This window comes from Ursus arctos, unplaced genomic scaffold (genome assembly GCF_023065955.2).
Source record: "Ursus arctos isolate Adak ecotype North America unplaced genomic scaffold, UrsArc2.0 scaffold_16, whole genome shotgun sequence".
NCBI lineage: Eukaryota > Metazoa > Chordata > Mammalia > Carnivora > Ursidae > Ursus > Ursus arctos.
Genome location: NW_026622830.1, coordinates 52,633,188 through 52,660,901, shown reverse-complemented (window position 1 = coordinate 52,660,901; position 27,714 = coordinate 52,633,188). Strand labels below are relative to the sequence as shown.

At 50.4% G+C, this 27,714-nt stretch overlaps 1 protein-coding gene across 1 annotated transcript in view; it reads left to right on the top strand.

Annotated features, from left to right (window-relative positions):
- LOC125281937 (dual oxidase 1-like) overlaps nt 1-27,714 on the top strand; it is a 172,851-nt gene that overhangs the window by 130,906 nt on the left and 14,231 nt on the right. The window contains 19 exon segments of the mRNA XM_048215829.2: nt 14,731-14,811; nt 15,001-15,165; nt 16,437-16,624; nt 16,762-16,882; nt 16,885-16,956; nt 17,082-17,254; nt 17,684-17,744; nt 17,887-17,955; nt 17,958-17,982; nt 19,302-19,416; nt 21,181-21,356; nt 21,567-21,685; nt 22,285-22,422; nt 23,106-23,219; nt 23,954-24,025; nt 24,028-24,152; nt 24,778-24,963; nt 27,038-27,263; nt 27,534-27,627. Coding sequence (XP_048071786.1) covers nt 14,731-14,811; nt 15,001-15,165; nt 16,437-16,624; nt 16,762-16,882; nt 16,885-16,956; nt 17,082-17,254; nt 17,684-17,744; nt 17,887-17,955; nt 17,958-17,982; nt 19,302-19,416; nt 21,181-21,356; nt 21,567-21,685; nt 22,285-22,422; nt 23,106-23,219; nt 23,954-24,025; nt 24,028-24,152; nt 24,778-24,963; nt 27,038-27,263; nt 27,534-27,627 — 2,320 coding nt within the window.

The following is a 27,714-nucleotide window of genomic DNA, read 5'->3' as shown; positions in this document are numbered from 1 at the left end:
TCCCACCCCTTTGGCTTATTTGCTCTCTATAGATATGACGCTGCTGGGAAGACTCTGATCCTTCTTTGTGTCTGCAAGACCCCTCTACTATCCCAGGCAGGGTTGCTGAAGCCTCAGTGTGGCAGACAGGGGAGCTCGGGAGAAGCTGAAGCATTAATACTACCCTGATTGTTTTCACTTTTACTTAAGTATAATTAACAAAGAAATTTCTAAGATACTTAAAATGTGCCTCGTGGTGATTTGATAGATGAATACCTCCTACAAGGGTTGCCACCATCTAATTACATCCATCAATTCCCATATTTATCTTTTTTTGGGGGGGAGTTTAGAACATTTATGTTCTGCTCCCTTAGCAATTTTCAATTAAATAATACAACGTGATCCACTGTAGTCACCATATGTTACATTGGCTCCTCAGACCTTGTTTATCTTATAGCTGAAAGTTCGTACCCTTTTACCAACCTTTCCCTACCTGCCCCACCCCCCACGCCTGGATGTTTTTGAGAAAAAAATGTCAGAGTTACTTTTAAATAAACAGTTATACAAACTTGAAAGATAATTGGTTCTACTTTCGATTTGCCTTCTCCGCCTCAATCGTTGTCGATCTGGGTTTCAGTCTGGATCCGGTGTTGTCAGAGCTCCACCCACGCGTCCTCGGGCCCTTTGCATTTTCAGGCGCACCTGCTCTTGGGCTGGCTTCACCTTCCACAGCCGCCTCCTGAGCCTCTTCGGCAGGGCTGTTCCCAAACTGTGGGAACTCACTTTGCCTGCAGACAGAAAACACAAACGCCTGGGGATTTACTGCCCCTGGGGGCAGCCCTGACCTGTGACTCACTGTGTTGGGGGGGGGTGGTCCAGGGGTGGAGACGGGGGCTGGCCACCCTGCCTGGTCAACTCCAAGTGTGCCCTTCACCAGGGCTGAGCCAAAGTGGCCCTCGGTGGGATTTTCTTGACATTTTACTGGTTTAGTCTTGCTCCCTTCTCTGGTCTACTACCCCAGTTGCAGTTTTGGCCCAAATATCCTGTGCTAACGAAGCCCTGTGTTCTATCACATAGAGCAGAGCTGCTCAGCTTTGGCACTGCCGACATGCTCATGGAGCATGCTCATTCGAGCCAGGTCGTTCTTTGTTGTGTGGGGCCGTCCTGTGCATTGTGGGATGTTCAGCAGTATCCCTTGCCTCCACCTGCCGGATGCCCTAGTATCGCCCCTCCCTCTCTCACTGTGATCCAAATGTTTGCAGACATCCACAAATATCCCCTGCTGGCAAAATCATCCCCCTGTGAGAGCCACTGGCATAGAGGTTGCTTTAGCCTGAATGTGTCGTCCCCCCTCCATACCCATATGTTGAAACCTAACCCTCAGTTAGGAGGTGGGGCCTTTGGGAGGTGATTAGGGCAGAGTCCTTATGAATGGGATTACAGTTCTTACAAAAGAGGCCTGAGTGAGTTCCCTTGCCCTTTCCACCACCTGAGGGTACAACAGAAGTCAGAGACCCTGAAGATGCCCGCCCCCAACCATGCCAGACCCTGATCTCAGACTCCCAGCCTCCAGAGAAAAATCTCAGTCCAGCAGACGTGCCAGAGGTGACGAGAGGTGAGGGTATAAAATAGAGGAGGGAGAATCAGCTCCAGCCTCCAGACCAGCAGCAGTTATGGGGATTATAGCTGATCTCACTGCCCTTCCCCTTCTGTTTTCCCAGGGGATGCCCAAAGCAGAATCCTGGACAAGCTTGTTCCCAGATGGGATGAATGTCTATTTCAGCAACTGGACTTGAGTCTCTTTCCCTGCTGCCAGAGGTCTTGATTGCTGATGGCTAACGGCTAAATCCCTCTCCAGGCGTTGCCTTGGCTGAAGGGAGCCACTTTACTCAAGGTTACACCCACCCCCTCCCTGAAGGCAGCCCATGTCCAGTGACTGGTCAATAAAGGGGTACAAAGGTCTAGTCCTTTTGAAGATTTGGATCTTTAACCCTGGAACATTTTCATATTTTATCTCTCTATCTATGTATCTATCTGTTTTCAGTATGTTCTTTTTATTTAAAAAATTGAGTATAAAACCATAAGAGACTAGGGACTCCGGGAAACGAACTGTGGGTTACAGAAGGGAGGGGGTGGGGGGGATGGGGCAACCGGGTGGTGGGTATTAAGGAGGGCATGGGTTGTGATGAGCCCCGGGTGTTGTACATAACTAATGAATCATTGAACACTACATCAAAAACTAAGGATGTCACATGTGGTGGCTAACTGAACATATTTTAAAAAATTGAGTATAGGTGACACACAATGTCACATTAGTTTCAGGTGTACACTGTAGTGATTCAACAAGATTATACATGGTGCTAAGTTCACCACAGTGTGGCTGCCATCTGTCACCATACATCACTCTGACAGTATCATTGATGAGATCTGTATGCTGTGTCTTTTTTTCCTGTGACTTGGTCATGCCATCACTGTAGCCTCTATGTCCTTCACCCATTTTGCCCAACCTCCCAAAGCCTTCCCCTCTGGCAATTATCAGTTTGTTCTCTGTGTTTGTAGGTCTGGTTTTGTTTTTTGTTTGTTTATTCATTTGTTGTTTCAGAGTCCCCGTATGAGTGAGATCATACGGCATTTGTCATACTCAGTCTGACTTACTCACTTAGCGTAATACCCTCTAGGTCCAGCCATGTTGTCTCAAACTGTACAACCTCATCCTTTTTATGGTCGTGTAGTATTTGTGTGTGTGTGTGTGTGTGTGTGTGTGTGTGTGTGTGTGTGAGACATCTTCCTTACCCGTTCATCTATTGACGGACACAGGCTGCTTCCGAATCTTGGCTATTGTAAATAATGTTGCAGTAAACACAGGGTGTATATGTCTTTTCAAGTTAGTATTTCTGTGTTCTCTGGGTAAATACCTACTAGTGGAATTACTGGATCCTTTGGGAATTCTATTTTTAATTTTTTTGAGGAAACTCCATACTGTTTTCCACAGTGGCTGCACCGATGTACATTCCCACCAACGGTGCACGAGGATTCGATTTTCTCCATATCTTTACCAGCACTTTTTATTTCTTGTCTTTTTTATTTCAGACATTCTGACGGGTGTAACATGATGTCTCACTGTGATTTTCATTTGTGTTTCTCTGCTGATCAGTGATGTTGAGCATCCTCTCGTGTGTCTGCTGGGCATCTGGGTGTATGTCTTCTTTGGAAAAACATCGATTCAGGGCGTCTGCCTGTTTTTTTCCATTGGATTAGTGGTTTGTTTGTTTGTTTGTTTGTTTTTGGTGTTGAGTTGTAGAAGTTCTTCATATATTTTGGCCAGATTAGCCTATTAGCAGATATATCACTTGAAAATATCTTCTCTCATTCAGTAGGTTCTTTGTTTTGTTGGTGGTTCCCTCATTGTGCAAAAGCTTTTTATTTTGCTGTAGTCCCAACAGTTTATTTTTTATTTTTTTAATAATATTTTTTATTATATTATGTTAGTCACCATACAGTACATCCCTAGTTTTTGATGTAAAGTTCCATGACTCATTACTTGCATATAACACCCAGTGCACCATGCAATACGTGCCCTCCTTACTACCCATCACCAGCCTATCCCATTCCCCCCCTCCCCAAGCCCTCAGTTTCTTTCCCAGAGTCCATAGACTGTCATGGTTCATTCCCCCTTCTGTTTATCCCCCCCTTTTTTTGCTTTTGTTTCTATTGCCATAGGAGATGTATCTAGAAAAAATGTTGCTATGGCTGATATGTTCTTCAATTTTTTTTTTCTCTCTTCCTGGGTTACTATTTTGGATGAAACTTCTGTGACTCTTATCTATGGACTCATATTTTCTTTTCTTTTTTTTTTTTTTTTAAAGATTTTATTTATTTATTCGACAGAGATAGAGGCAGCCAGCGAGAGAGGGAACACAAGCAGGGGGAGTGGGAGAGGAAGAAGCAGGCTCATAGCGGAGGAGCCTGATGTGGGGCTCGATCCCACAACGCCGGGATCACGCCCTGAGCTGAAGGCAGGCGCTTAACCGCTGTGCCACCCAGGCGCCCCTGGACTCATATTTTCTAAGGCTTTGCCCTAGGATCTGGAAAACTTTTCTCCATTTATCTTCTACTTCATCTATTGAAATTTTTACTTCCATAATCATTTTTTAATTTCTAAAAACTCTTTCGTGTTTATCTGATTGTTCCTTTTACTCATAACACCCTATTCCTATTACATAGATGTATAATAAGTTTGTTCTCAAGTTCCTGTCTTTGTTTCTTTCAGAATCAGTTTTTTTTTTGTTTTGGTTTCTCTCTCTCTCTCTCTCTCTCTCTCACACACACACACACACACGCACACACACACACAGCTGATTTGCTGTTTGCTGTCGAGACAGCTGGTCAATATTACGTCCAGACGCTCTCCTGGGTGGAAAGTGCACCTGAGTGCTGTGACTGCTCATAGACAGACGTTGCTCCAGGATATTGTGAGGAACACTTTCCATTTGCCCTTCCTGCCACCCTGTCCCGATCCCTCCTGATCTCTGCCCTCCCAGTTGTGTTTGGTCAACGAGGCACGCTGGTAAGAGACGAGACCGAGAGAACAGAGTGTGGTCTGTGCGTTTACTTTCCTGTCTTCCTCCCCGCATGTTGTTTCGGGTTGTCTGTGCTCATCAGCAGAAGGTCTCAGATCTTTTCAAAATGACTCACCCTCCAGCTTTTGTTGACTGCTCCCTGCCCTCGTCTCTTCAACTGGGGGTTATGACAGCCCTGCTGCTTCTGGCCTTGGATCTAGCACCATCCCCTGTCTTCCCAGTACCCCCCCCACTGACTTTCCTTATTAGGACTCACCTTACCTTGACCTCCCTAGAAGGCAGAGCCAGAGGCAACATGCTATTTTTATCAGAGAGTTCAATCCCAGAGCAGAGGAATAAGGAAATGGGGTTAAGGAGGGGGAGCTGGTACTAGGAGACAGGATGATGCCGGCTGCCACTGAGTACGCTGGTTGCTCAGTCCTAACAACAGGACTATGTTCTCAGATGGGGTGGAAGTAAGACAGGCTGTCCGGGGGAAGACGGGGGCAAAGGTTTGTCCACCAGCTCCCATCTCCCGTTTGCCAAAGAGCAGTAACTCCACAAGGTGTTCATGTACCAGCACTTTCAGGTGGCACGTGGCGGGCTCCAAGCATGGTCTCCTAGTGTCCCAACTCAGTCCGCTCATTAAGCCCCAGGGCGGAAGTAAAAGGTGTGCTGGGCAGGTATGAGGCATGTGCTGGCTGATGGCACCAGTGCGGTGGTCCTAAATGTTTGACAACTGGCTCTCCATTTCCATGGCGTGAATTCTCACCACGGCTGATTTCAATATAGATGCGGAAAAACGGTGTCTTGTATGGTATGTTCACCATAACGGGTACAATAGGCATCATACAGATACAATAGAATATACTCCAGAGTATAAATAATAGTAAAATGTAGCGAAATAGGTAAAAAGTAATGAGTTTTGAATATTCACTGCCTTTGCTTCTTATATAATTTATTTAGTTGTAAGTTTATATAACTTAATTTTTAAATAACGGCTGTTTTAATCCTCCCAAGCCAGTAAGGACTGGCTCCACAGACGTTACTGAATTGCATCTGCAAAAAGGCAGTTGGAGCCTGTCAAGTGGCCACTGAAGCAGTGGCTGGACCAAGAAACAGTTGAGGCCCAGAGGACCTGAAGCAGTGTTAGAGGAGTCTGGTGCAGTCCCTTACAGCGAAGCCCACTGTGCATTATTCTAATTGGGGTGTCAGGACTAATGACACAACTGAGTAGGTTTAGGCCAACTGGCAAGTTGCACACTCTGCAGAGGCCAGAATCGGAGGTTGTATTTGAAAAGCACCGACAACCACTCATGAGAACACACCCCTCCCAGTACCTGCAGATTTTTCAGAGAAGGGTCCCCAGATTTCGAGGGGGATTCTGCACATGGGAGATAGGGACTCTCAGGAGCAGTTGTGTAAACATTCCTCACTTCCACTGTGTCTGGCTCCATTCCTTACTCCCCACCTCCACCAGACCCGCTGGTTCACAGACCGAAGCCTCTGGAATCCCGACAACCAGTCCAGCCCCCATGTCCCAGCAGCAATCTCTTAGGGTAAAGTGGGCAGCGGCTTCTTTCTCTCTGTGGGTCCACACATTTCCTGTGTTTGCCATTTTCAAGAAATGTGTTGAAATCTCTCAACTACCCGTCGCTAACTTTCTAGGTCTCTTTAATTTTATGGGTAAAGTTATTTAATTTTTTTGCGCTATGAACCTGTTACCTCATTTGGGTGTTAGGAAGCAGACAAGACAAACATAGACGGTAGATCGTTTGCTTTTAGTGGAGAAAGGGCTTCCATGTGATTAAGTAAAGCACGTGAGTGCTTGATTTTCACGAGTGTGACTACGTATTTATATCGTTACTTATGAGGGAGAGAAAAGCAAGCAGACAAATTAGTAAACACCTTTGAATTCACAAATGGCCACCTGTTCTCAGAGGATCCACGATAAAAATCTCGGCTCAATGAAAACAGTCAGTGCACTTGAAATCTCCAACACGGACTTGATTTCTGACCTACGGCGGCTCAGCAAACCTGACGTTCAAGCTTCCCGCCTGTTAAATAGGCTAATGGTGCTTCTGAACGTGGCACGAACTTCAATGACCGAGATCGTTCCCAAAGATTTATAAACTTACACCTAAAGCCCTAAATTAGGACCTAACAGATTAAAAAGAGGGATAAAAACAAAGAGAAAGAGAGGTAGAGAGAGACTGAATCCTGTTGTGAATAAAGAGGTTTTGTCAATCGGCCGGTAGAGATTATGAAGAATAAGAGCAAAATGACAAATCGGCCACAACTTCAAGCGACATCACTAAAAGTTTGCCTCATGTTTTCATCCGATTTTAAAATCTAACCTCATCATTGTGTTAGTGAGGCACTTTAAGAAAAAAAATTTCAGGATGCCTGGGTGGCTCCATTGGTTAAGCTCAGGGCTTGATCCCGGAGTCCTGGGATCGAGTCTCGCACCGGGCTCCTCGCTCAGAGGGGAGCCTGCTTCTCCCTCTGCATGCCACTCCCCCTGCTTGTGCTCGTGCTCTCTCTCTCTGACAAATAAATAAATGAAATCTTAAAAAATAATTCTTATTCAAGTGCAGTTACCATGTAGTGTCATATTAGTTTCAGGGGTACAATATCAACAGTTTACATTATTCAGCACTCATCACAAGTGACCTCTTAATCTCCTTCACCTATGAATTATCCAACTGAATTCCTGTTTTTCCTTCATTTTTCGTAGGAAATAGAGGCTGTAGCCATTCACCTAGAGTGCTGATTCACCCATAGCCTCATTTTCCTTTAAAGCAGCTTTTGTCTCTTTGAGAAGGGGTTTTCTTAGCAGGTGGGAGCTCAGACAGACTACGGTTAGCAGCTACAGCCTGACTTCTTGACCAGGGGCTCTGGGAGGAGTCGTTCCAATCATCACATTGTTTGTGAAAGAGCTTTCTCTTCCTGGTGACCGAGATAATATCTTCAAAGTATCACATCTTTAAAATAAAGGTCCACGTGCCCGGAAGGAAGCTGACAAGCCCACGCAGCTAAGCGCTCCATCACCGTGTCCAGGAATGAAGCAAGGGCGTGACCCGCCAGGTGCCCAGAGGGAGCTGAGGCCAGACCCCACCTCCCAGCCCTGAACAGGGCCTGTCCACCTGTCCTGATTCCTGGTGCATATACTCTGAAGATCATTAGAAAGCTTTTTAAAATCCACCAAATGAAAAACGTATCACTGCCCCCTTGTTTATCTGTTCTCGTATTAGAGCAAATGGAGAAAACAAGCCTGGGGACTTAAAAGTGCAATAAGCCGGATCCTGGCAACATACACAGAGGTGGGCGTGACTATTTCAGCACAGGCCGGAGTGAATAAACTATCCATGTTAACAGGAAAATTACAGGCTAACTTCCATGAAAGCATTTGAGTTTAGGTTCTCTTACCAGTTCCTGGATGGTTTTTAAGGCATTCATAACCACGTATGCTGTTGGGCTGAAACAAACATTTTTGAACCTTAAAAAGTGCCCTTTGTTTCTCCTATCGTTTCCAAATCTTAATAAACCATCAGTCTCCACTTTGTGGAAAGGGAACTCAAGCAGAGAAATGGAGTATGTCTCCTAAAATTTTTTTCAAGCATAGTTCCAGGGCCTCATGGAAATGGGTTTATCAACCCTTGTCTGGGTTTCTGAGTTCAGACCACTGTCTACTCTCCTAATTAGTATGATTTCTTTCCTTGTAATGAGTCTGACACTTCCATTGCCCCATAAGTTGCTCAAGAAGACCTCAAGGATAATAGTAAGAGGTAGAACCAGAGAGTCTGCTGTCAGAGATCCTGCCCTAAATCGTGTAAAAAGGCTGGGTGGAAGGAGCAATCAGGCTTGATCGTAGACCATCTGGGAGGAAGTAGAAAGTCACCGGAAGTGGCATGCTGGCAAACCTGGACAGGAGTCCAAGATAATTGTCTGTTTGGTATTATCTTGAGGCAGGACTGAGAAATAAGTGACACAAAAGCTGGAAGGGAAGATGGGAGCCAAGTATGGAGACCCTTCAATGCCAACCGTATCCATTAGCAATTGGGTCAGCCACTGTGACAGAGATCCAAATTCTGTAGCTTCAGTATATTAGGTGGTAACTCTCTCATGGATAAGAAGTCAGGAGGTCGGCTCTCTAGAACTGGTATGACAGCTTCGGGAACCCAGGCTCCATCTACCTTTCTGATTCTCCACCCTTGAGGCTATCTGTTGGCAGTAGGCGCCCCCACCATCTTGTCCATGTTGTAGGTCTGATCCTGAGAAGGAGAAGCAAAAGGATGATAGGCCATGCCTCTTCAGGTGAGTTAGCTCCCCTACGAGAGTTTTCTTAAGGAAGCCCCAGGGATTCCACATACAGCTCTGAGACCACCCCTGGCTGCAAGGGTGGCTGGTCAGTGCTCTTTTCTAACGGGGCATTTCTTCCTGGAATAAAATCAGTGTCCGAAGACATGAAGGAAGAATGGATGTTGGGTAGCAGTTTCAAGCTCACCAGCCTAAGGAGCGCAAACCATTTTCTTCGGCAATGGGAAGTTGTTGGAGGATTCTGAGGAGAGAGGAGAGGGGATTGGGTCAAGGAGATGAAATGGCAGGGGGTGTGGGGAGCAAGTGGAGAGGGGAGAGCAGAGGCGATGCTGTGTGGATGTGCACAGAGCGGAACGTGGACAAATACACTCCAACCACTCATTGTCACCTGGGAAACTGAGGCAGCTGGATGGCACTGCTTTAAGAAATGCCATCCCTGCAGCTCTTGAGGTAACAGGGCTGACTGTTCACTGAATGTCTTTAGCTAGAATATGAAGAGCCAAGTCAACTGCCATGAGATTGGCAGTTTTATCTATCAAGTTCGGTGTCATTTCTTCTTTAACACAAATGTATTCCTTCCATAAAGCTACCCTAGAACACTTTCTCTTCTGTCCTTTGCACTCATTTTGACACTAATATAATGCCTTATAATTAAATCATATTGAAACCTTCTTCAATTTAAACTATGTACAAACAGACTCGGAAATTCTGTCATGCTTAGCACATCGGCACCAACTCATATGCAATTCGTAGTCACAATTGAACAGGTATTTAGATCAGTGAGATGTTGATGAGCTTTATGACTCAAAAAACAAAGCCCAGATACATGAAGTAAACACAGCAGTAATAAATAAAGAGGACAGGCTAACGCACACATGATTTACAATAAATCATAGACTCCATTGTTGGTCTGATGTGACATTTGAATACAGTTATTCTAATGTTTACAGGCTTATTTTAAGGTTTACTATCTGGATTTGGAATGTTGGGATTTCTGAGATGTTTCAGTGATTTATGGAGACAAAGGGATGGAGTATTTGAAGTCGGAATTGTTCTATACATGGCATGGTTTCCTGCCTTGGTTACCCACTCTGAGGATATCTGAAATTGTAAGGTTTATGTTTGAGCTACGATAATTTTCTTTCAAAAAGGGACACGTAACTGGTATGATGTAGTTCGTAGTCATCAACACTGAAATTCAAAGACTGGCGCAATATTAGAAACGGCCAGTTTTCATGGGGAGCCTGGGTGGCACAGCGGTTGGGCGTCTGCCTTTGGCTCAGGGCGTGATCCCGGCGTTATGGGATCAAGCCCCACATCAGGCTCCTCCGCTATGAGCCTGCTTCTTCCTCTCCCACTCCCCCTGCTTGTGTTCTCTCTCTCGCTGGCTGTGTCTGTCAAACAAATAAATTTTTTAAAAATCTTAAAAAAAAAAAGAAACGGCCAGATTTCAGGTCACAAAACACTCTTGAGGACTTTCGGGGACTGATCTGTGTGAAAAAAGGCATCTCTGTGTTGGCTGTTTAGAGGTTAGCAAAAAATAAATCAACCCACAGGACACCTCATATCTGCCACTGACTCAGCCCCTCACCATAGGAAGACTTACATGTTTCCAATCCCACAAAGACATAACATCTTTTGTGTTTTAAAACCTAGGTTTCTTGTGAAAGGACATGATTCCACTTCCAAGTGCACATATAGAAGTAGAAAAGAATTCTTTTTTTTTGTAAGATAAAACACAGATTAAATATTTATTGAATAATAACTTCTCAGCAAAAAGTTTTCGTTTTCAGTAAACAACAAAATCACATGTTAATCCATACTTTTCCATACCATATTCTTTTTTCAGAATCACAAGCAACATTTAAATATAAACCGTCACATCTAAATTAAAGGCTCTTCTGAATCATTTTGGCCATAACAGCTCTGTACAGATTACATACTGCTCTCCTTAGAACCTACGTTCTTCATCTTTACTTTTCTTTTTTTTTAATTAATAATATTTTTTTCAAGATAAAAAGCTTCTGCACAGCCAAGGAAACAGTCAAAAACAAAAATAAAAAAAAAAAAAAACTAAGAGGCAGCTCACACAATGGGAGAAGGTATTTGCAAATGACACTCCAGATCAAAGACTAGTATCCAAGATCTACAAAGAACTTCTCAAACTCAATACACGGGAAACGAATAATCAAATCAAAAAATGGGCAGAAGATATGAACAGACACTTTTCCAATGAGGACATACAAATGGCTAACAGACACATGAAAAAATGTTCAACATCATTAGCCATCAGGGAAATTCAAATCAAAACCACATTGAGATACCACCTTACGCAGGTCAGAATGGCAAAAACTGACAAGGCAGGAAGCAAGAAATGTTGGAGAGGATGTGGAGAAAGGGGATCCCTCTTACACTGTTGGTGGCAATGCAAGTTGATACAGGCACTTTGGAAAACAGTGTGGAGGTCTCTTAAAAAGTTACAAATTGAGCTACCCTTTGATCCAGCAATTGCACTACTGCGTATTTACCCCAAAGATACAGACGGAGTGAAGAGAAGGGCCATATGGACCCCAATGTTCATAGCAGCATTGTCCACGATAGCTAAATTGTGGAAGGAGCCGAGATGCCCTACAACAGGTGACTGGATTAAGAAGAGGTGGTCCATATATACAATGGAATATTATTCAGCCATCAGAAAAAACGATTTCCTAACATTTGCAGCAACATGGACGGCGCTGGAGGAGATAATGCTAAGCGAAATAAGTCAAGCAGAGAAAGACAATTATCATATGGTTTCACTCATTTATGGAACGTAAGAAGTAGGAAGATCAGTAGGAGAAGAAGGGAAGAAGAAGGGGGGGGGTAAACAGAAGGGGAAATGAACCACGAGAGACTATGGACTCTGGGAAGCAAACTGAGGGCTTCAGAGGGGAAGGGGGTAGGGGAATGGGATGGGCTGGTGATGGGTATTAAGGAGGGCACATATTGCATGGTGCACTGGTGTTATATGCAAGTGATGAATCATGGAACTTTACATCAAAAACGAGGTATGTACCGTACGGTGACTAACAGAATAAAAAAATATTATTAATAGAAAAGAATTCTGTTCACTACTTCACCCAGTCGCATCCATCCTATGAGGAAGAGTCTTGGTTTAAGATGGGCACTCTGGCCTCTTTTTTAGTTGCTAATTACCAATTTTAGATGTTCCTCTTTGACAATGAATTTCTGGCACAATGTCTGTTTTCATTCAGAGAAACTCTGAGATTTACAAATCCCGCAATCTCTGCTGATCAGTTAATGATGTGGTAAACAGGGTTTCACAGCTAGACAGATGGAGGCGGCTCTCCAGTGCCAGAAGCTGAGGAGGTCAGGATCTGGATGGCAGGGACTGCTCCAGGGGATTTATCGAAAACTATAAGACTCAAAACAGAAGATACTCATCCAAGCTCGAGAGTGATGGTTGTTCTTTCTGACAGAGATATAACCCAGTTTGCCTACAAAAACACTCACATTATTAAAAACAAAACTAGTAGAGGTCAGATGAATTTTTGGTGGCTAAACATCCAGGTCTCCTTCTCTGGCTTTGCTCTGCCCCTCACCCGTCACATTCACCCAATTCTATCATAGTGTATCTTGTTCATAAGGACTAGGGGGCCAAGTGATGACGTCCTTTAGCTTCCTGTAATCTACTGACCCTGCCATTAAGCCACCCCAAATTAACAAACCACCCACGTGATATTGAGGTTCTTGCCGTATTAAGGTAGCTCTATATAAGTCCCCTGATCCCCCTTTGAACCAGGTGGCCGCCCCTAAACCCTGCCTGTATGGAAATTTTTGCTCAGTCGCTGCTTAGAGGATTAAGTTTATCCTAAGCTGACAGAAGAGCCTTCTTTCTACATCACTACAAAGCTGGTGAATGAACCTACCTGAGGACCAGGCACCAGCCAGACATCTGGGCAGCAGTGAGTCTGCTCATCTTTGGAAACCCAGAGAGAGCCAACCAGCTCTAAGACTTGTATGACGGCAAGCATGAGAGCTGTCGTGTGGTGTGTAAGTGAGGATCCCTCCTTACCCTACCAAGGCACATAAAGTAAAGGGTTGCTTCCTGCCAGGAGTTTGCAGGAAGCAGAGCAATGACTCGGTTCAGCCACAGAGGCCTCCTGCCTCAGCATTCAGAGCGAGGGTTAAAAGTGGTTAATGTGGAGACATGGAATGGATTCCTTGCCAGCCCTGGCCTCCGTCAGTGGCAGCAGGGAAACTGCCATCTTACGGGCAGGGCACTCTTTGGAGAACAGTTGGAGTAAAGAATCCATGGAGAAGCTGAAACAAATATGGTGGTATCTGTTCATTTGGTAAATCCTAACTGGACACTGATTTGACGCACACATCATGCTAGGTATGGAGGATACAGCTACGAGTGGAAACAGTTCCTGACCCTAGGGGACTTCTAGGTGGCAAGAGAAGAGAGGAAGCTGGACACTGTTGCCAACCAAGAACAGCAAATGTTGGGTGGGAACTCTTAGTGGGGTCCCTGAAGAAGATATCATGTGCCACATCCTCTCAGCCCACCTTGTGCTCACCCGCAGCTGGCGGGCAGTTTCTACGTACCCTGACAGTTTCCTACCTCCAGTACCTGCTTGCCTCTCCTTCCTTCTCCACCTGAGGGCTGGAAGACACTTACTGCCCCTAGTGCAACATTCAGCCAGTTGGTGGATAGATTCCCTGGCTTCCTCCCTGCTCAATAGGCAGTTCTGAGGTGTGCCCATACAGTCTTCGAGAGGCCACCAACAGGAGTGAGCCCCAGTTGCCCTCAGCAGTAACTCACTCCGTGACAAGTCCCATATTGATGTCCCTGCCTTACTTCCCCACTTCCTCCAGCTCGTCCTGGGCCACCTCCCAGTTAGCCACCTGGCTCAAATCCTTCCCTCAGGCTCTGCCTTTAGGGGTTAACCTGCCTCGGGCTAAGGATCTGAAATAGCACGTGGCACAGGGCACTTTTGAGTAAGTTGGAAGATGGAATCTGACTGGTCACCTGATCTGCTGACCAGAAGGACCTCCATTCCATCTCTGATTCTGAACCTTTCCCTCTTCCCTCACTGCCTGAGTTCTTCCCTCAACAACTGAGTGCTCCCTCCCAGATCCTAGTTTTTGGAAAGTATAATAGGGTCAATAAGAGGAATTACATGAGGAACATGATTCCTCAAAGGAGGAGGAGGCAAGGTTCTCCCTTGACCAGGAAGTCCCTGATCCCACCCCCAGAAACTGGAAAAGAGACCAGAATAGCAACAGGCGGCAGAGCCACAGCCCCAGGGCCCACACACTTGCCCTGGGTGGGGGGGGCGGCTCTGCTCAGCAGGAGAGGGCCAAGCCCCTCTCCACACTGCCCGTACCCAGGGAGTGGTCACAGAATGACCTCTCCTTTCCTGAGTGGAAGAGTGGTTGGCTTTGGGGCAGTGGCTGGCTCTTGCTCCATATATCTTAGGGCTGGGACTGGTTTCTGTCCTGCCTTGTCCCTAGGGAGCTGAGGGGTGAGGGCACTAGAAGGCTCCTGCATGCCCTTCCACATCGCCACTGTTCTCCAGCTTTGTCTTGTTCTCTGAGGTTTTTTGTCAGCACACACTGCCCCTGTCTCCACTGCTTCAGGGCTCCCTGCCATGTTTCCCCCACTGAGCAGCTAGAAGAATGAGCTCGAGTTTGGATATCACTTTGTCCTTGGTTCTCTCCCCCTGCCGCCTACCTTCCACACTGTGCTGGGTTTCCACCTTCTGCTGCTCCCCTTGCCAGGCTACCAAGACGCATATCCTGCAGGCTTGCCTGTCCTCTCATGCCTGCACTTGCCCAGCTGCCCCTTCCCTCTGTTCTCACACAGGAACTCAGAACCCCATTTCCCGGGAGGTGCAGCGATTTGATGGGTGGCACAACCTCATGGAGCACAGATGGGGCAGCAAAGGTAGGTGAGGGCCAAGTGGAAACAGGCCTAGGGGCAGGGTTACCCGAAGGGGCAAGGGCTGGCAGGTACCAGCGGAGGCTCATGCATTCTTAAGGTTTTAGGATCTGTGGTATGGATGGAAGCCTGGGAGAGGGGAGGTAAGGGAGCCCCACTGAGGATTTATCTTTGTTCCTACCCCTCCTACCCCAGGCTCTCGGCTCCAGCGCCTGGTTCCAGCCAGCTATGCAGATGGTGTGTACCAGCCCTTGGGAGAACCCCAGCTGCCCAACCCCAGAGACCTTACCAACACTGCCATGAGGGGCCCTGCAGGGCAGGCCTCCCTGAGAAAGCGAACAGTGCTGGGAGTCTTCTTTGGTGAGGGCCTCAACCTCTGGGGGAGGGAGGCCAGTAGGGTCAGCTGGACACCTCTATGTCTGAGGGGGGAGTCAGGAAGTGAGGGAGAGAAGTGATGGTGGGTCTTAGAGATGGGGGTGAGAGATGAAGGGGCAGGCAAGGGGATGGGGTATTCTTACCCAAAACTGGATTTGCCTCTTGGTGGGTATTTAGCCAAAAGACACAAGAAAGCCAAGATTAGAGAGTTTTACTTGGAACAAGTAAGGGAAAACATGGAGGATATTTCCCAAAGCAGTCTGTTCCCGAATAACAAAACTGGGGAAGTTTTAAGCTAAGGGTCTGTATGGATTCACGAAGGCACTTGTGCAATGGAGAATTCAGCCTAGAATTTAGGCTAAAGGCATCATAGAATGACAGAGTCCAGGTCTTAATTGATGGAAGTCACAAGGGCCAGCAAGGGTTGGCGTCAATTGTCTGCCTTTAATCGATCTGATATCTGAATATTCAAAGAAGTTTAGATCCTGCAAATATAACTCAAGAATGTGCTTTGAGCGAGTAGTCATAAATCACAAGATGTCTGGGGCCTAAAAGGATTTTTCTTAAGTCAAGAAAGCTATGTCTTGTATTTCTTTTTCTGGAGAAGGAAAAGTAGAGGGAGAAAGTCTGAGTGGGGGAGGCATAAATTTGCCCCACACTGAGCTGCCGATGGAACTACAGGTAGAGGCTGGAGCCTGACAATAATCTGGCAGGGGCTCTTGGTGGACCCTGTTTTCACTCATGGTCCCTGTGACTCCTGGGACAGTCTCAGGCCAGGGTTCTGATTTTGACAAGAGCGCTGGAGGCCGGGGTGTCAAAACGGGGGTGCTAGGGTGGGTGGTCTGACCCCAGTGACTGTGGGTTGTTGGCTCCCAACAGGAATGTTGGGCTCCTGCTGGCCACCCAAGGTGCCTACATTTGATCCCAGTGTGCGGTGTTGCAGTGAGACTGGCAGGTTCTCTGGGCAGGCTGCTCCCAGCTGCATGTTGGAGCAGGTGTTCCCAGCCTGACTGCCCAGGCACACTCACCCGGCACCTCCCAGTTACCAAGGAGAGGACCAAACCAGCAACGAAAGCAGTTTGGACCAGGGTGTAACAAAGCACTGGGAAAGGTGGAGGAGGTCAAGACTTGGACTTGCCAAAAGTGGCTGAGTCATCTTTTGAAGCTTCAAAGGGAGTGGGGGAGTCCAGATACCTGATGCTGAAGGGAGAGTGGTCCTTAGCTGGTCCTTGCACGCCCTCCCCCGTTGTGGACAGGCTACCACGTGCTCTCGGACCTGGTGAGCGTGGAGACCCCGGGCTGCCCAGCCGAGTTTCTCAACATCCACATCCCGCCCGGGGACCCGGTGTTCGACCCTGACCGGCGCGGGAACGTGGTCCTCCCCTTCCAGAGGAGCCGCTGGGACCCCGAGACCGGACAGAGCCCCAGTAATCCCCGGGACCTGGTGAGACGAGACGGGCGGGGTCCCGGGTTCTGGGCCGGGCCGGGCGGGGAGAGACTCCCACCCCCTCGCCCACCGACACCCGCCTCCGCTACCCGACCCCGGGCTCACCCCGGCTCACCCTCCTGGTGCCCCCGCAGACCAACGAGGTGACGGGCCGGCTGGACGGCAGCGCCATCTATGGCTCCTCGCCCTCGTGCAGCGACGCGCTGCGGAGCTTCTCCCGCGGGCAGCTGGCGTCGGGGCCCGACCCCGCCTTCCCCGCGACGCACAAAGCCCCCCGCTCATGGGGACGGCGGCCGACCCCGCCACCGAACAGCGCGGCCCCGGGGGCTGAACGGCGGGGCGGCGGCGCGGGGCGGGCTGCGGCGGCCGGGGCGCGGGGCGGGCTGCGGACGGCAAAGTTGCGCTGCCCGCGGTCGCGCCGCCGCCCAGCTCCTCCCCTGCGGCCCCGCGTCGCGTCCAGCCTTCGCGGCGGAGCGAGGGAACCGCGACCCCTTCCTGCAGGCGCCGGGCCTGCTGTGGGGCCGCTACCACAACCTGTGCGCGCAGCGGCTGGCCCGCGAGCACCCGCAATGGGGGGACGAGGAGCTGTTCCAGCAGGCGCGCGAGAGGGTCACCGCCACCTACCAGGTCCGTCACTCGGCCTCTCTCCGTCCTCCCTCCCCTCCTTCCTCCCCCCTCCCCCAGGCTGCTGCGCGGGAGACTCCGCTGCCCCGCAGAGCCCTCCATCGTCGCACAAGCAGCCCCCGGAAACGCCCTTTTCCAGGAGGACACTGCTCCCCAGAACTGGAGCTAGCGGCTAGGAATGGACCCCGAAGATGAGGAGCAGGCGAAGGGCTATTATACACGAGACTGGGCTGTGGTTATTAGTCATTAGCCCACTCCCATCCCATGTTCCTAGTGGGGCACAGGCCTCCGCACCTGTCCTGTTGCAGTTGCCCCCCTCGTGACTGCCCCTGCCTGGCCCTCATCTCCCACCTAAGCCTTCCTTGGGCTCAGACCCCTCCCAGCGTGGCTGCTCCAGCCCTTGCCTCCCTTTTGCCCTCTCTTGACCCTCAGAACATCGTTCTGTATGAGTGGCTGCCCAGCTTCCTGCAGAAAACACCCCCCAAGTATGCAGGTGAGGGGATGGGGAAGGAGAATGGGAGAGCTAGCAGGAGTTTTTTGGGGCAGGGAGAAGGGCTGTGTGTGTGTGGGGGGGGGGAGGCTGGGTGGTTTAAGGGCTAAGTGTTACTATCCTCCCTCTTCTCCCCTTCCCCCAGGACACAGCCCTTTCCTGGACCCCAGCATCTCCCCAGAGTTCCTGGCCGCTTCTGAGCAATTCTTCTCTACCAGGTGCCTCCTGGCGGCTACATGAGGTGAGGGCAAAGTGCAAAGGTTTGTGTATTGGCAGGAGTGGGGATGTCATTTGAGAAAAATCTGTCCTCAGGAGCCCTCAGGAAAGGATTTTCAGTCTGAAGTGTGCTAATTTCCCCAGGGAACAGTGAATTTGGAGGGGGAAGAACAATTGTTAAAAAAGACATCATTGTGATTTTTAAGCACTTTATGTCCACTTTCCCACAGCTGGTGTATATATTAACTCCCCAATTAAACACAGGCTAATCGAGGCTGAGGATGAGTCACGAAGCCCGCTGGTCTGAACCTTAGGTCTTGACACTGCACTGGGGGCATTTTTAGCTGTAAGCAGAGGAGCCAGGTCTTGCGGGGAATTATAATAAAAGAAGTGTGAGAGCTGAAGAAACATTTTGACTCCAAAATAATGAAAAGGGAATTTTAAACTAAAAAAAAATTTAATTAAATGTATATGGAACAAAACATGTCAGTTTATTTTTTACAATTGCATTATAATTTAAAAACAATTCATAGGTTAGGGGCGCCTGGGTGGCTCAGGCAGGTAAGCAGCTGCCTTGGGCTCAGGTCATGATCCCAAGGTTCTAGGATTGAGCCCGCATCAGGCTCTCTGCTTAGCAGGGAGTCTGCTTCTCCCTGTCCCTCTCCCTCTGCCCCGTCCCCCTGCTCATACTCACACTCTCTCTGTCAAATAAATAAATAAAATATTTACGAAAAAACAATTCATAGGTTAGATTTTCTTACTCTGAAACAATTTTTGGATATGCCTAATAATAGCCAAGAAATCATAGCAATGGACTTATCCACAGATAAGTAATTTCGAAAGAACAATGAAAAATCCTTTAAAAATGTTTTAACTTACATATATATGTTCTATATATATGTGTGTGTGTATATGTATATATATGTGTGTGTGTATATATATGTGTGTGTGTGTGTATATATATATATATATACACATCTCTCTTCAGAGAGGTCCTGTGAGTTGCCCATGGTCACACAGCTGTTCACTAACAGAGCAAGGACCAAGACCTAGATGTTCTGGTGCCTTTGTCAATCATGCTGTCAAGTCTCCTAAAATAGAAGTAAAGTTTTAGATGCCTTGTGTGTTGTGGAGACCTGCTCTCAGCAGCAGGAGCTTCGGATGGGGACATCATTCACCCCGAGTGGGGAATCAACCTATGGAGGAGGAATGGCCTGCTGGTTTCAGAGGGAACATCAGCACTGGGTGGTTCCAGGGCATGGACTGTGGTGTGGGGAGAGCCTGTCTGCTCAACCTCCAACCCCGTCCTCTCTCCCCATTCCCAAAGCATCCAAATCTACGAAGAGCTGAAGATGTGGACGCGCTGCTGCTGGGCATGGCCTCCCAGATCGCTGAGCGAGAGGACCATGTCGTGGTGGAGGATGTGCTAGGTGACGCTGAGGCTGTCCCTGCAGGCTGGGTACTGCTGTCACCTGGGTGGGGATTCTGCTGGAGCTCCAGTGTCAGGCCAGGAGGAGTGAGCGGGGCTGGGAGCCTGCACTCTCTCACTGCTCAGACACCTGTTGACCATGGTTCCCTCTGTGTGATTCTGGCCCCCCTGGGGCTGGTTGGGGACTGGGTCCTGGGCTAGTGGAGCTGTGGTGGCCCGGTGCTCCTTCAGATTCTCTGCTATTTCATCCCCAGATTTCTGGCCAGGACCCCTGAAGTTTTCCCGTACAGACCACCCGGCTGGCTGCGTGCAGAGGGGCTGGGATCTGGGCCTGCCCTCTTATACCAAGGCCAGGGAAGCACTGGGTCTGCCTCCGATTACCAGATGGCAGGACATCAACCCTGCACTCTCCCAGAGCAACCACACCATAAGGAGGGGTTGGGACACAGAGGGCAGGGTGGGAGGGCCAAGGCACATTGGCCCAAGACATGGAAGGAAGGCAGTGAGGCACAAACACTAGAGACAAGTCCCTGGTGAGAGGGATGGGACTCGCCCACATGGTTTTTCCCAATATCATATACCAGGATGGAAGTTACCAGACCAGCAGGATTTGGCAGTAGACCTTGTGACTCTGCAGATCCAGCAAATGTTTGTTGAGCATGTCTTGCACGCCAGGCACTTAATAAGCATTATCTCGTTTACTCTTCCCAACAGCCATCTGAGCAGGTGTGGAAGGTCCTCAACCCAGGAACAAGCTGTACTTTTTTATACACTGACACTCGGGCTGCCTTTGGGGAGTCAACTGTTACTCCCTGAGCTGTCGCCTGGGCCACGTGGCATTGCCTGCCAGTCAACAGAGCAGTTTTGGTGGCCTTACCATCTTGGCATAGTGGCGTTTCTACGATTGCACGCTGGTTTTACTGCTTTCGTCCTTCCTGTTTAGAAGATTGTTGGAAAGTGGAGAAGTGAAAGGCCGATGAAGAGGCAATATGCACGTGGGGCGTATAAACTTTATACAGTCAATAGAAAGGTAGGAATCACCAGGCGCACCAAAAGTAGCAAGTCTTTAGCTCCCCTGGGCCTCGCTGGAATTTAAGCTGAGCAAATGTTTGTTTACATTGCAGAGAAAAGAACTAAAGTCAAGGTCAGGTAGAAAATGCTGCTCATAGAAGGTTGAAGTCTGTCTCCAAAAGGCAGTGTCTATGCAGGGATTTGATTTATACAAACTTTTTTAGCTCTCAAGAATAGAAACCTTTTCGGGGCGCCTGGGTGGCTCAGTCGTTGAGTGTCTGCCTTTGGCTCAGGGCGTGATCCCAGAGTTCTGGGATCGAGCCCCACATCAGGCTCCTCCGCTGGGAGCCTGCTTCTTCCTCTCCCACTCCCCCTGCTTGTGTTCCCTCTCTCGCTGGCTGTCTCTATCTCTGTCAAATGAATAAATAAAATCTTAAAAAAAAAAAAAAAGAACAGAAACCTTTTCTACACATCATTCTACCTTTCCAATTTTTGTAGTGATTTTGACCCTCAACTTTCATATCTTTTTGAGAACAAGCCACATAGGGAACTGGCTGCCTGTTTTATTCCAACTTTCTACAAGAGGCAGCTGAATCTGTGAGCGAGTTCCCATAAATGAGTTAACTTGTGTAAAGCACTCAGAGCGGTGCCAGGGGCATAATAAGTGAGGGATCGTCACTGTCATTTATTATTATCCTCCCTGGGGCTGATCCCTGCGAACTACCCTTGCCCCAGGGCGGGTGCCGGGTCCTTGCACTCACTCTTGTCCCTTCTTGGCCCCAGGTGCTGGAGTCCACAGCTGCCCTGTACAACCGGGACCTGTCCCGGCTGGAGCTGCTCCCTGGGGGGCTCCTGGAGAGCCATGTGGACCCCGGGCCCCTCTTTAGCGCTATTGTCCTCAACCAGTTTGTGAGGCTGCGGGACGGCAACCGCTACTGGTTTGAGAACACCAGGAATGGGTAAGGCCTGCCTGGGTCCCTTCCTCAGACTTACCTTGGCCTGGGCCCCAGGCCCTCTGCGTGTAATGTCAGCAGCCCCACGGGCCCTTGAGTCCCAGCTGGCCTCCCCACTTCCTCAGCCCCTCTGGGTCTCTTTCCTCATCTGGGTCCTCGGGCCAGAACAGGCATCTCTCTCCCAATGCAGCAGCTCCCCGCCTCTCCCTCCTGCAGGCTGTTCTCTGAAGAAGAAATCGCAGAGATCAGAAACACTTCCCTACGGGATGTCCTAGTGGCTGTCACCAACTTGAACCCCAGTGCCCTGCAGCCCAGTGTCTTCTTCTGGCATACGGGTGAGTGGCCAGGGGGTGCTTGGAGGGGCCTGGAGTCGGGTGTCTCATCCCGCCTCAGCCATGGGCCTGGTTCAGGGGCGGCTCGGCAGTAGACTCCAAAGAGTCAGCGAGCCATGGTTCTGCCCTTGGGAACTTTGGTTCCGGGCACCACGGTGGCCGCATGTGGCTGTGTAGGTCCCCTTCCGCGCAACCCCAGGAGGTACCCAAGTGAGGGCAAGACTGAGACTCAGAGAGACCTAGGGAGGAAGGCTCCCATCGGCCGGGCTGAGCCTGGGGTGGGTGGGATATCGGGAAGGCCCAGTGCAGTGAGGATATCCTCATTGCACAGCAGTGACGAGGGAAGGGCTGTGTGTGTGTGTGTGTGCGTGTGTGTGTGCGTGTACATATGTGCATGTGAGGGAGAGAGAGGTGAGGTTCGTTTCTGACCCCACTTGTTACCCCACTAGGCAAACACCACATTCCTGGTATAATGACAGGGGTAAGCAGCTCTCACCCATCTGCTACCCAGAGGCCCCCCACCCTACCCTTTCTGCCACCCTAACCTCCTCAGTGATTCTGGCCCAGCACCCCCAGGACTCTAGCTTCCTCTACTTCCCCAGGAGACCCCTGCCCGCAGCCCAGACAGCTCAGCACCAAGGGCCTGCCAGCCTGTGCTCCCTCCATCATGTGGGACTATTTCGAAGGCAGTGGATTTGGCTCTGGGGTCACCATCGGGACTCTCTGCTGCTTCCCCCTTGGTAAAAGTGATGAGCAGGGTGGTGTTGGGTGAAATGCGTAATCTAAGGGGTGGCAGTGGGGTGGTTTCATCTATGACAACTGACCACGTAGAGTACTGTTTCTTTGGGCACATGAAGGAACACATCAAAGCAGGAGGGGACATGAGCAGTGTCTGACCTGCAGATAAATCAGCTGCAAAGAAATTTGCCTTCCTGTTCTCCTGGGGTCCCTCCAGGGCCCAGGTTGGTCAAGAGCCACAAGGAATCTATTTCACAGTTATTTGAAGGAGCCTGGGCCTGGGAAACTGTCCAAGGCAAACCCTGCTTGAGAACCAGTTGAGAACTAGCTGGGCAAAGGCTTGAGACTTCGCCTCTGGCATGGCTGTGTGTGAGCCCACCAGCTGCATGGCAGAGCGGGTCCGGTCTCTGGCACAAGCACTCTGGTCTAAGTCTCTGGCTGGGAAGGGACCCGAGTGGTGGAAGCAGCAGAGGCGGTGCTGGCATCTTAGATGATACCCTAAGCTCCCTCCCCACCCCCACCCGACCCCCACCCCAGCCCCCACCAGGGAGCTTCAAAATTTGAGCCAATTGAATGAGCCGACCTAGGAGGTGGGCAAAGGAGGGAGTTCTGCCAAGGAAAGGGGTCACTGATCTCACCAGACCCCCACCTTCCTCTGGCCATCCTCCTGCCTCTGCCCTCTCAGTGAGCCTGCTGAGTGCCTGGATTGTTGCCCAGCTCCGAAGGAGAAATTTCAAGAGGCTCCAGGGCCAGGACCGCCAGAGTGTCATGTCTGAGAAGCTCGTGGGGGGCATGGAAGGTAGGCCTGGAGCTGGCCAGGGTGGTGCGGGGGAGGACATGACTCAGGGCTGCAGACCACCCCCACCTCAGCAGCCTAAGGAAAAGGCCCCCCTTTTCTAGGCCTCCAAGCAGGTCAGGGCAGGTGGAAAGAGCCATGGAGGCATCAGGTGGAAGTTGGACCTGGAGTTCTCCACCCTCCGTAGGTCTCCCCGTGGTCCCACATACAGGGCCTGTGATAGACTCACGGGGAGGAGTCACAGGGCCCTGACTACGTTTCACAGGCTTACTGTAACTCTCTAGAATCCCCAGCAACGGATGCTTTGTGGCATCTTACACTGGAATTTCAGGCAACAGAGAAGGAATTAATGAAGGTTCAGAGTCACACTGAAGGAGGATTGGAATCTTCATTCCACCACTTGGGCTTTTGGGCCTTAGGCAGATTTTTTAATCCCTCTAAACCTATTTTTTCTTATCTGTGAAACAGGAATAATAATAGCACTTACCTCATAAAGGTTTATGAAGATTAAATTAACTAGTTCCCGCCAAGTACTTGGTACAGTATTGGGCACACAGTAAACACTCAGGAAATGTTGGTTATTCTTCACGTGGGCTAAAGGCACAGCAGGGCTGTTGGGGAAGGGACGACCCTCAGTACCCAAGAAGGGGCCAGGAGCTACGGAGGCCTTGACCTAACTCCAGCTCTAAGCCGGCCTCCTGCATCCTGTCCCCGGCTGACCAGCCCTGTCTCTCCAGCATTGGAATGGCAGGGCCACAAGGAGCCCTCTCGGCCTGTGCTCGTGCACCTGCAGCCCGGGCAGACGTGCGTGGTGACGGCAGGCTCTCTGTGCTCCGCGCCCTCCAGCTGCGACCCCCGCAGCAGGTCAGCGTCATCCTGTCCGGCAACCGCGGACGCTGCGCCCTGCTGCTCAGGATCCCCAAGGAGTAGGACCTGGTGTGGCCCAGCGGGTCCCGTTCCTGGTCCGCAGCCTGGGAGGCAGCCAGGTGGAGGGGAAGGAGCGCTGAATCAGGCAGGGTTTGTGGCTTCTAGTCCCTGGCTGTGGTAACTGAGAGAGGAACGTGAACACACTCATCCCGTTCTGGGCCTGTGGGGTGACGTGATCTGCACAGGGCCTTCTTCCTGCGCAGTCTTCCCCGCCCCTTTCTAGGGATGCCCCAGTGGACCCTAGCTGGGAGTCCTTGGAAGAAGCCAGGCCCTCTTCTCTGCCCCCTGATTTTAGGATCTAGTGAATTGTTCGAGAGTGTGGAGGGGAACTGAATCAGAGGCTGATTTTCAGCTCTGACTGTCTGGCTTCCGGGCCCCTCCGTCGTCTGCCCTCCCTGCCTTCCTGACTCTTTTCTCCCATGTGAACAGAGAGGGAGGAATGGCTTTAGACGTGTGTCTCTGAATGCAGTTTCTGTGCCTATAAATGAGCCCGGAACTCCACCGAGCCCAGGACATAACAGTAAATCCCTTTTACGAGGGCGTTCTTTCCAGTGGCCCCTGACAAAACTCACGCAAAGCTCCTGGCCCCAGGAGTCCTCGACAAATGGTTGCCCTCCCTGTCGCCACTCCGTAGGTGCTGCTGTTTAACCTGGAGGAAGAGCGGCAGGTGCTGGTGGAAGACCTTCGGGGGGCCCTGAAGGAGAGCGGGCTGAGGTTCCAGGAGTGGGAGCCGCGGGAGCAGGAGCTGATGAGGGCAGCCGTGGCCCGAGAGCAGAGGAGCCACCTCTTGGAGACCTTTTTCAGGCACCTTTTCTCCCAGGTGTGTAGGTAGGCTCAGGTCTGTCCCTGCATGTCTGCCTATGGCGGTGCCCTTACCTGCACACAGCCATGGGGTGACTCCAGGGACAGTCAGGAGCCCTGACACTAATAATCAGGTCTACTGCATTTTTGGCCCAATCCCCTGGCCTCTCTGTAAGGAGATGCTCTGACACCTACCTGAGCCACTCCAGGGAGCCCGCGTCAGGAGGTTATCTGTATGTGTCACTCAGCTCTCTCCTCAGGGCTGTCCAGCCTCTCTGCCCTCACTTAACTCATCCTAGCCAAAAGGCCACAGAAACTCAGGGTCAGTATGGGGCCAGCGAGAGCCCTTGGTGCCCCCCCCCTTGGTGCAGTGCCGCTGCCAGAGGCCTCCTTGGGACATGAGCCCACCTTGCAGACTTCCAAGAACTACCGAGGAGATGTGGGGAAACAAGCCAGGAAGAGAAATGCAAGGACTTGCATGCACGTCTGGCACAGAAATAGAGCAGCCTGGGTCCAGAAGGGTGGAGAGGAGAAGCTTGGTAGAGATAAGATCCCTCCAGCCCAGGCCCCGCTCAAGGAGTTTGTCACCCCTCTGGGAAGAAGGCACAGACACAGAAAGGAAGGTAACCAGCATAGAATGATGAGTGTAAGACAGCCAGGAGCTAAGCAATGTAGGAGTTCAGAAAAGGTGCTGCGTCTTCAGGCTGGTGGACGGTCGTGGTTCGGGTCAGATTTGACGGAGACTTAAAAAGAGGTGAAAAATTGTTGGCTCAGAGGAAAGGAGCAGGAGGGACTGCACAGAGGTGTCTAGTAGAAGGGCAAAAAAATTAATGTTTGAGGAGAAGAAACAGGGTTGGCTGACTGGGGAGAGGATTCATGAGGGAAGTGACCATTTAATGGTCATTTACGACGTGCCGGGCACATGGCTTTTGTCATCTACTCCCCAAGCCAGTTGAACTTGAGTATGCACTGGAATGGAGGGACCTCCTCCCCAGGTGGGGAGACTCATTGCCAAGGCCGAGGCGGGGCCGGGGCACCTCTACTCGGCTATGGGGACCCTTGTGCTGGGGGCGCAAGGGGGTGCTACCATGTCTTAGGGGTAGCTGCAGCCCTCTCCGTCTGCACAGTGCTTCCAGGTTTCAAGACATTTTCCATACAGCGTCTCTTGTTGATTCTCACAATAGCCCTGTGAGATAAGTAGGGCACGTAAGAAAAATGAATGACAGACAACTGGTGCGACTCGCCTGAGGTCACACAGCGAGGGGGTGGCAGAGCTGGGACAGGAGCCCGATCTTCTGCCTCCAGCCCCAGGCTCTTTCCACTAAAGCTCCCTGTTTGGAGCAATGAGGTTTGCGTCGTGAAACCGCAGCCAGGCTTGGACTGGGGCCCCCGGTTGACAGGCAGGCAGAACAGGTGCTGTGCCTGAGGCCTGTCTGCTTCCCTCACCCCCTGTTCTGATGCTGGGGCAGCCCCTGGGTGGGCTAAAGATAACCCACCATGAGAATTCCCTTTTCCCAGCCCTACTTTTTCTCAGCTCAGCTGAGGCTTTTTCTCAGTCAAAACTCCTTTGGGTCTAAGAGCAAGCTCGCACTGATAAAAGGTCAGTTGACTCTGAGGCTGTGCTGATGTCTCAGGAATTCCGAAGGGAGGACTGTGACCTGGCCTGGAAGGGGCTAGGAAAGGGACAGTTGCCAGCAAACAAAGCCACTTCTCTCTCTTAGCCTGCCTCGTTTTCTCCGTGTGTTTACTTCCCTCTGTCTGGGTCTCTGAGCACTTGGAAGAACGTGGCAGGCCACGACTTCTGAGTTTTGTTGTGCTCAGGTCAAGACAGACCTGGGACCTCTTAGTCCCAATTCCAGATCATCTGCTTGGGTCAAGTGTGCATCCCTGGTGCAATCAGCTAACACAGAGGACTGGGGCTCTGTAGAACAAAAAGCCCCAGGGACCACCTGCAGGGCACGGGCAGGTGCTCAGGAGACAGGGTGCTGGGCAGACACCTGGAAAAGGTGGCTCCTACAAGCCTCAGCTGGACTTCAAATCAAGGAAACCCTGTCTCCTTCTCTCTCCCTCCCTCTGTTGCTGCCCGGGTGCAGGTGCTGGACATCGACCAGGCGGACGCAGGGACCCTGCCCCTGGACTCATCGCAGAAGGTACGGGAGGCCCTGACTTGCGAGCTGAGCAGAGCTGAGTTTGCCGAGTCCCTGGGCCTCAAGCCCCAGGCCATGTTTGTGGAGTCCATGTTCTCCCTGGTGGACAAAGATGGCAAGGTCTACCTGTCCTTCTGGGAGTTTCTGGACATCCTGGTGGTCTTCATGAAAGGTAGGGGAAAAGGAAGTGATCGTCCAGGTAGGAGAAGATGGAAGGGGCTAGAGATGAGGCTGGAGGGTAGCTGACCTGTTGGAGAAGGGGAAGTGCCGGGGCCTGGTCTCCAGCCACGGCAGACATCTGGGAGCACCCAGGTAGAGATCAGGAAGCAGAGTGACCCCTTGCTGTGATCAGCAGTGGGTCAGACTCATGTGAGGCCCCTTCTGGTCAGCCTGGGGTTTAGGCAGGTAGGTTGGGGCTCTCACGGGGTCCTCCTCCTCCCAGGCTCTCCTGAGGAGAGGTCTCGCCTTATGTTCCGCATGTATGGCTTTGATGGGAATGGTCTCATTTCCGAGGACGAGTTCATCAGGATGCTGAGGTTGGTCCTGTGGGATGGCCGGAAGAGTGGGCCAGGACAGGGCCTGCTGTGGGAAAGAAGTGGGGGCATGAAGGTGGAAGCAGGAGG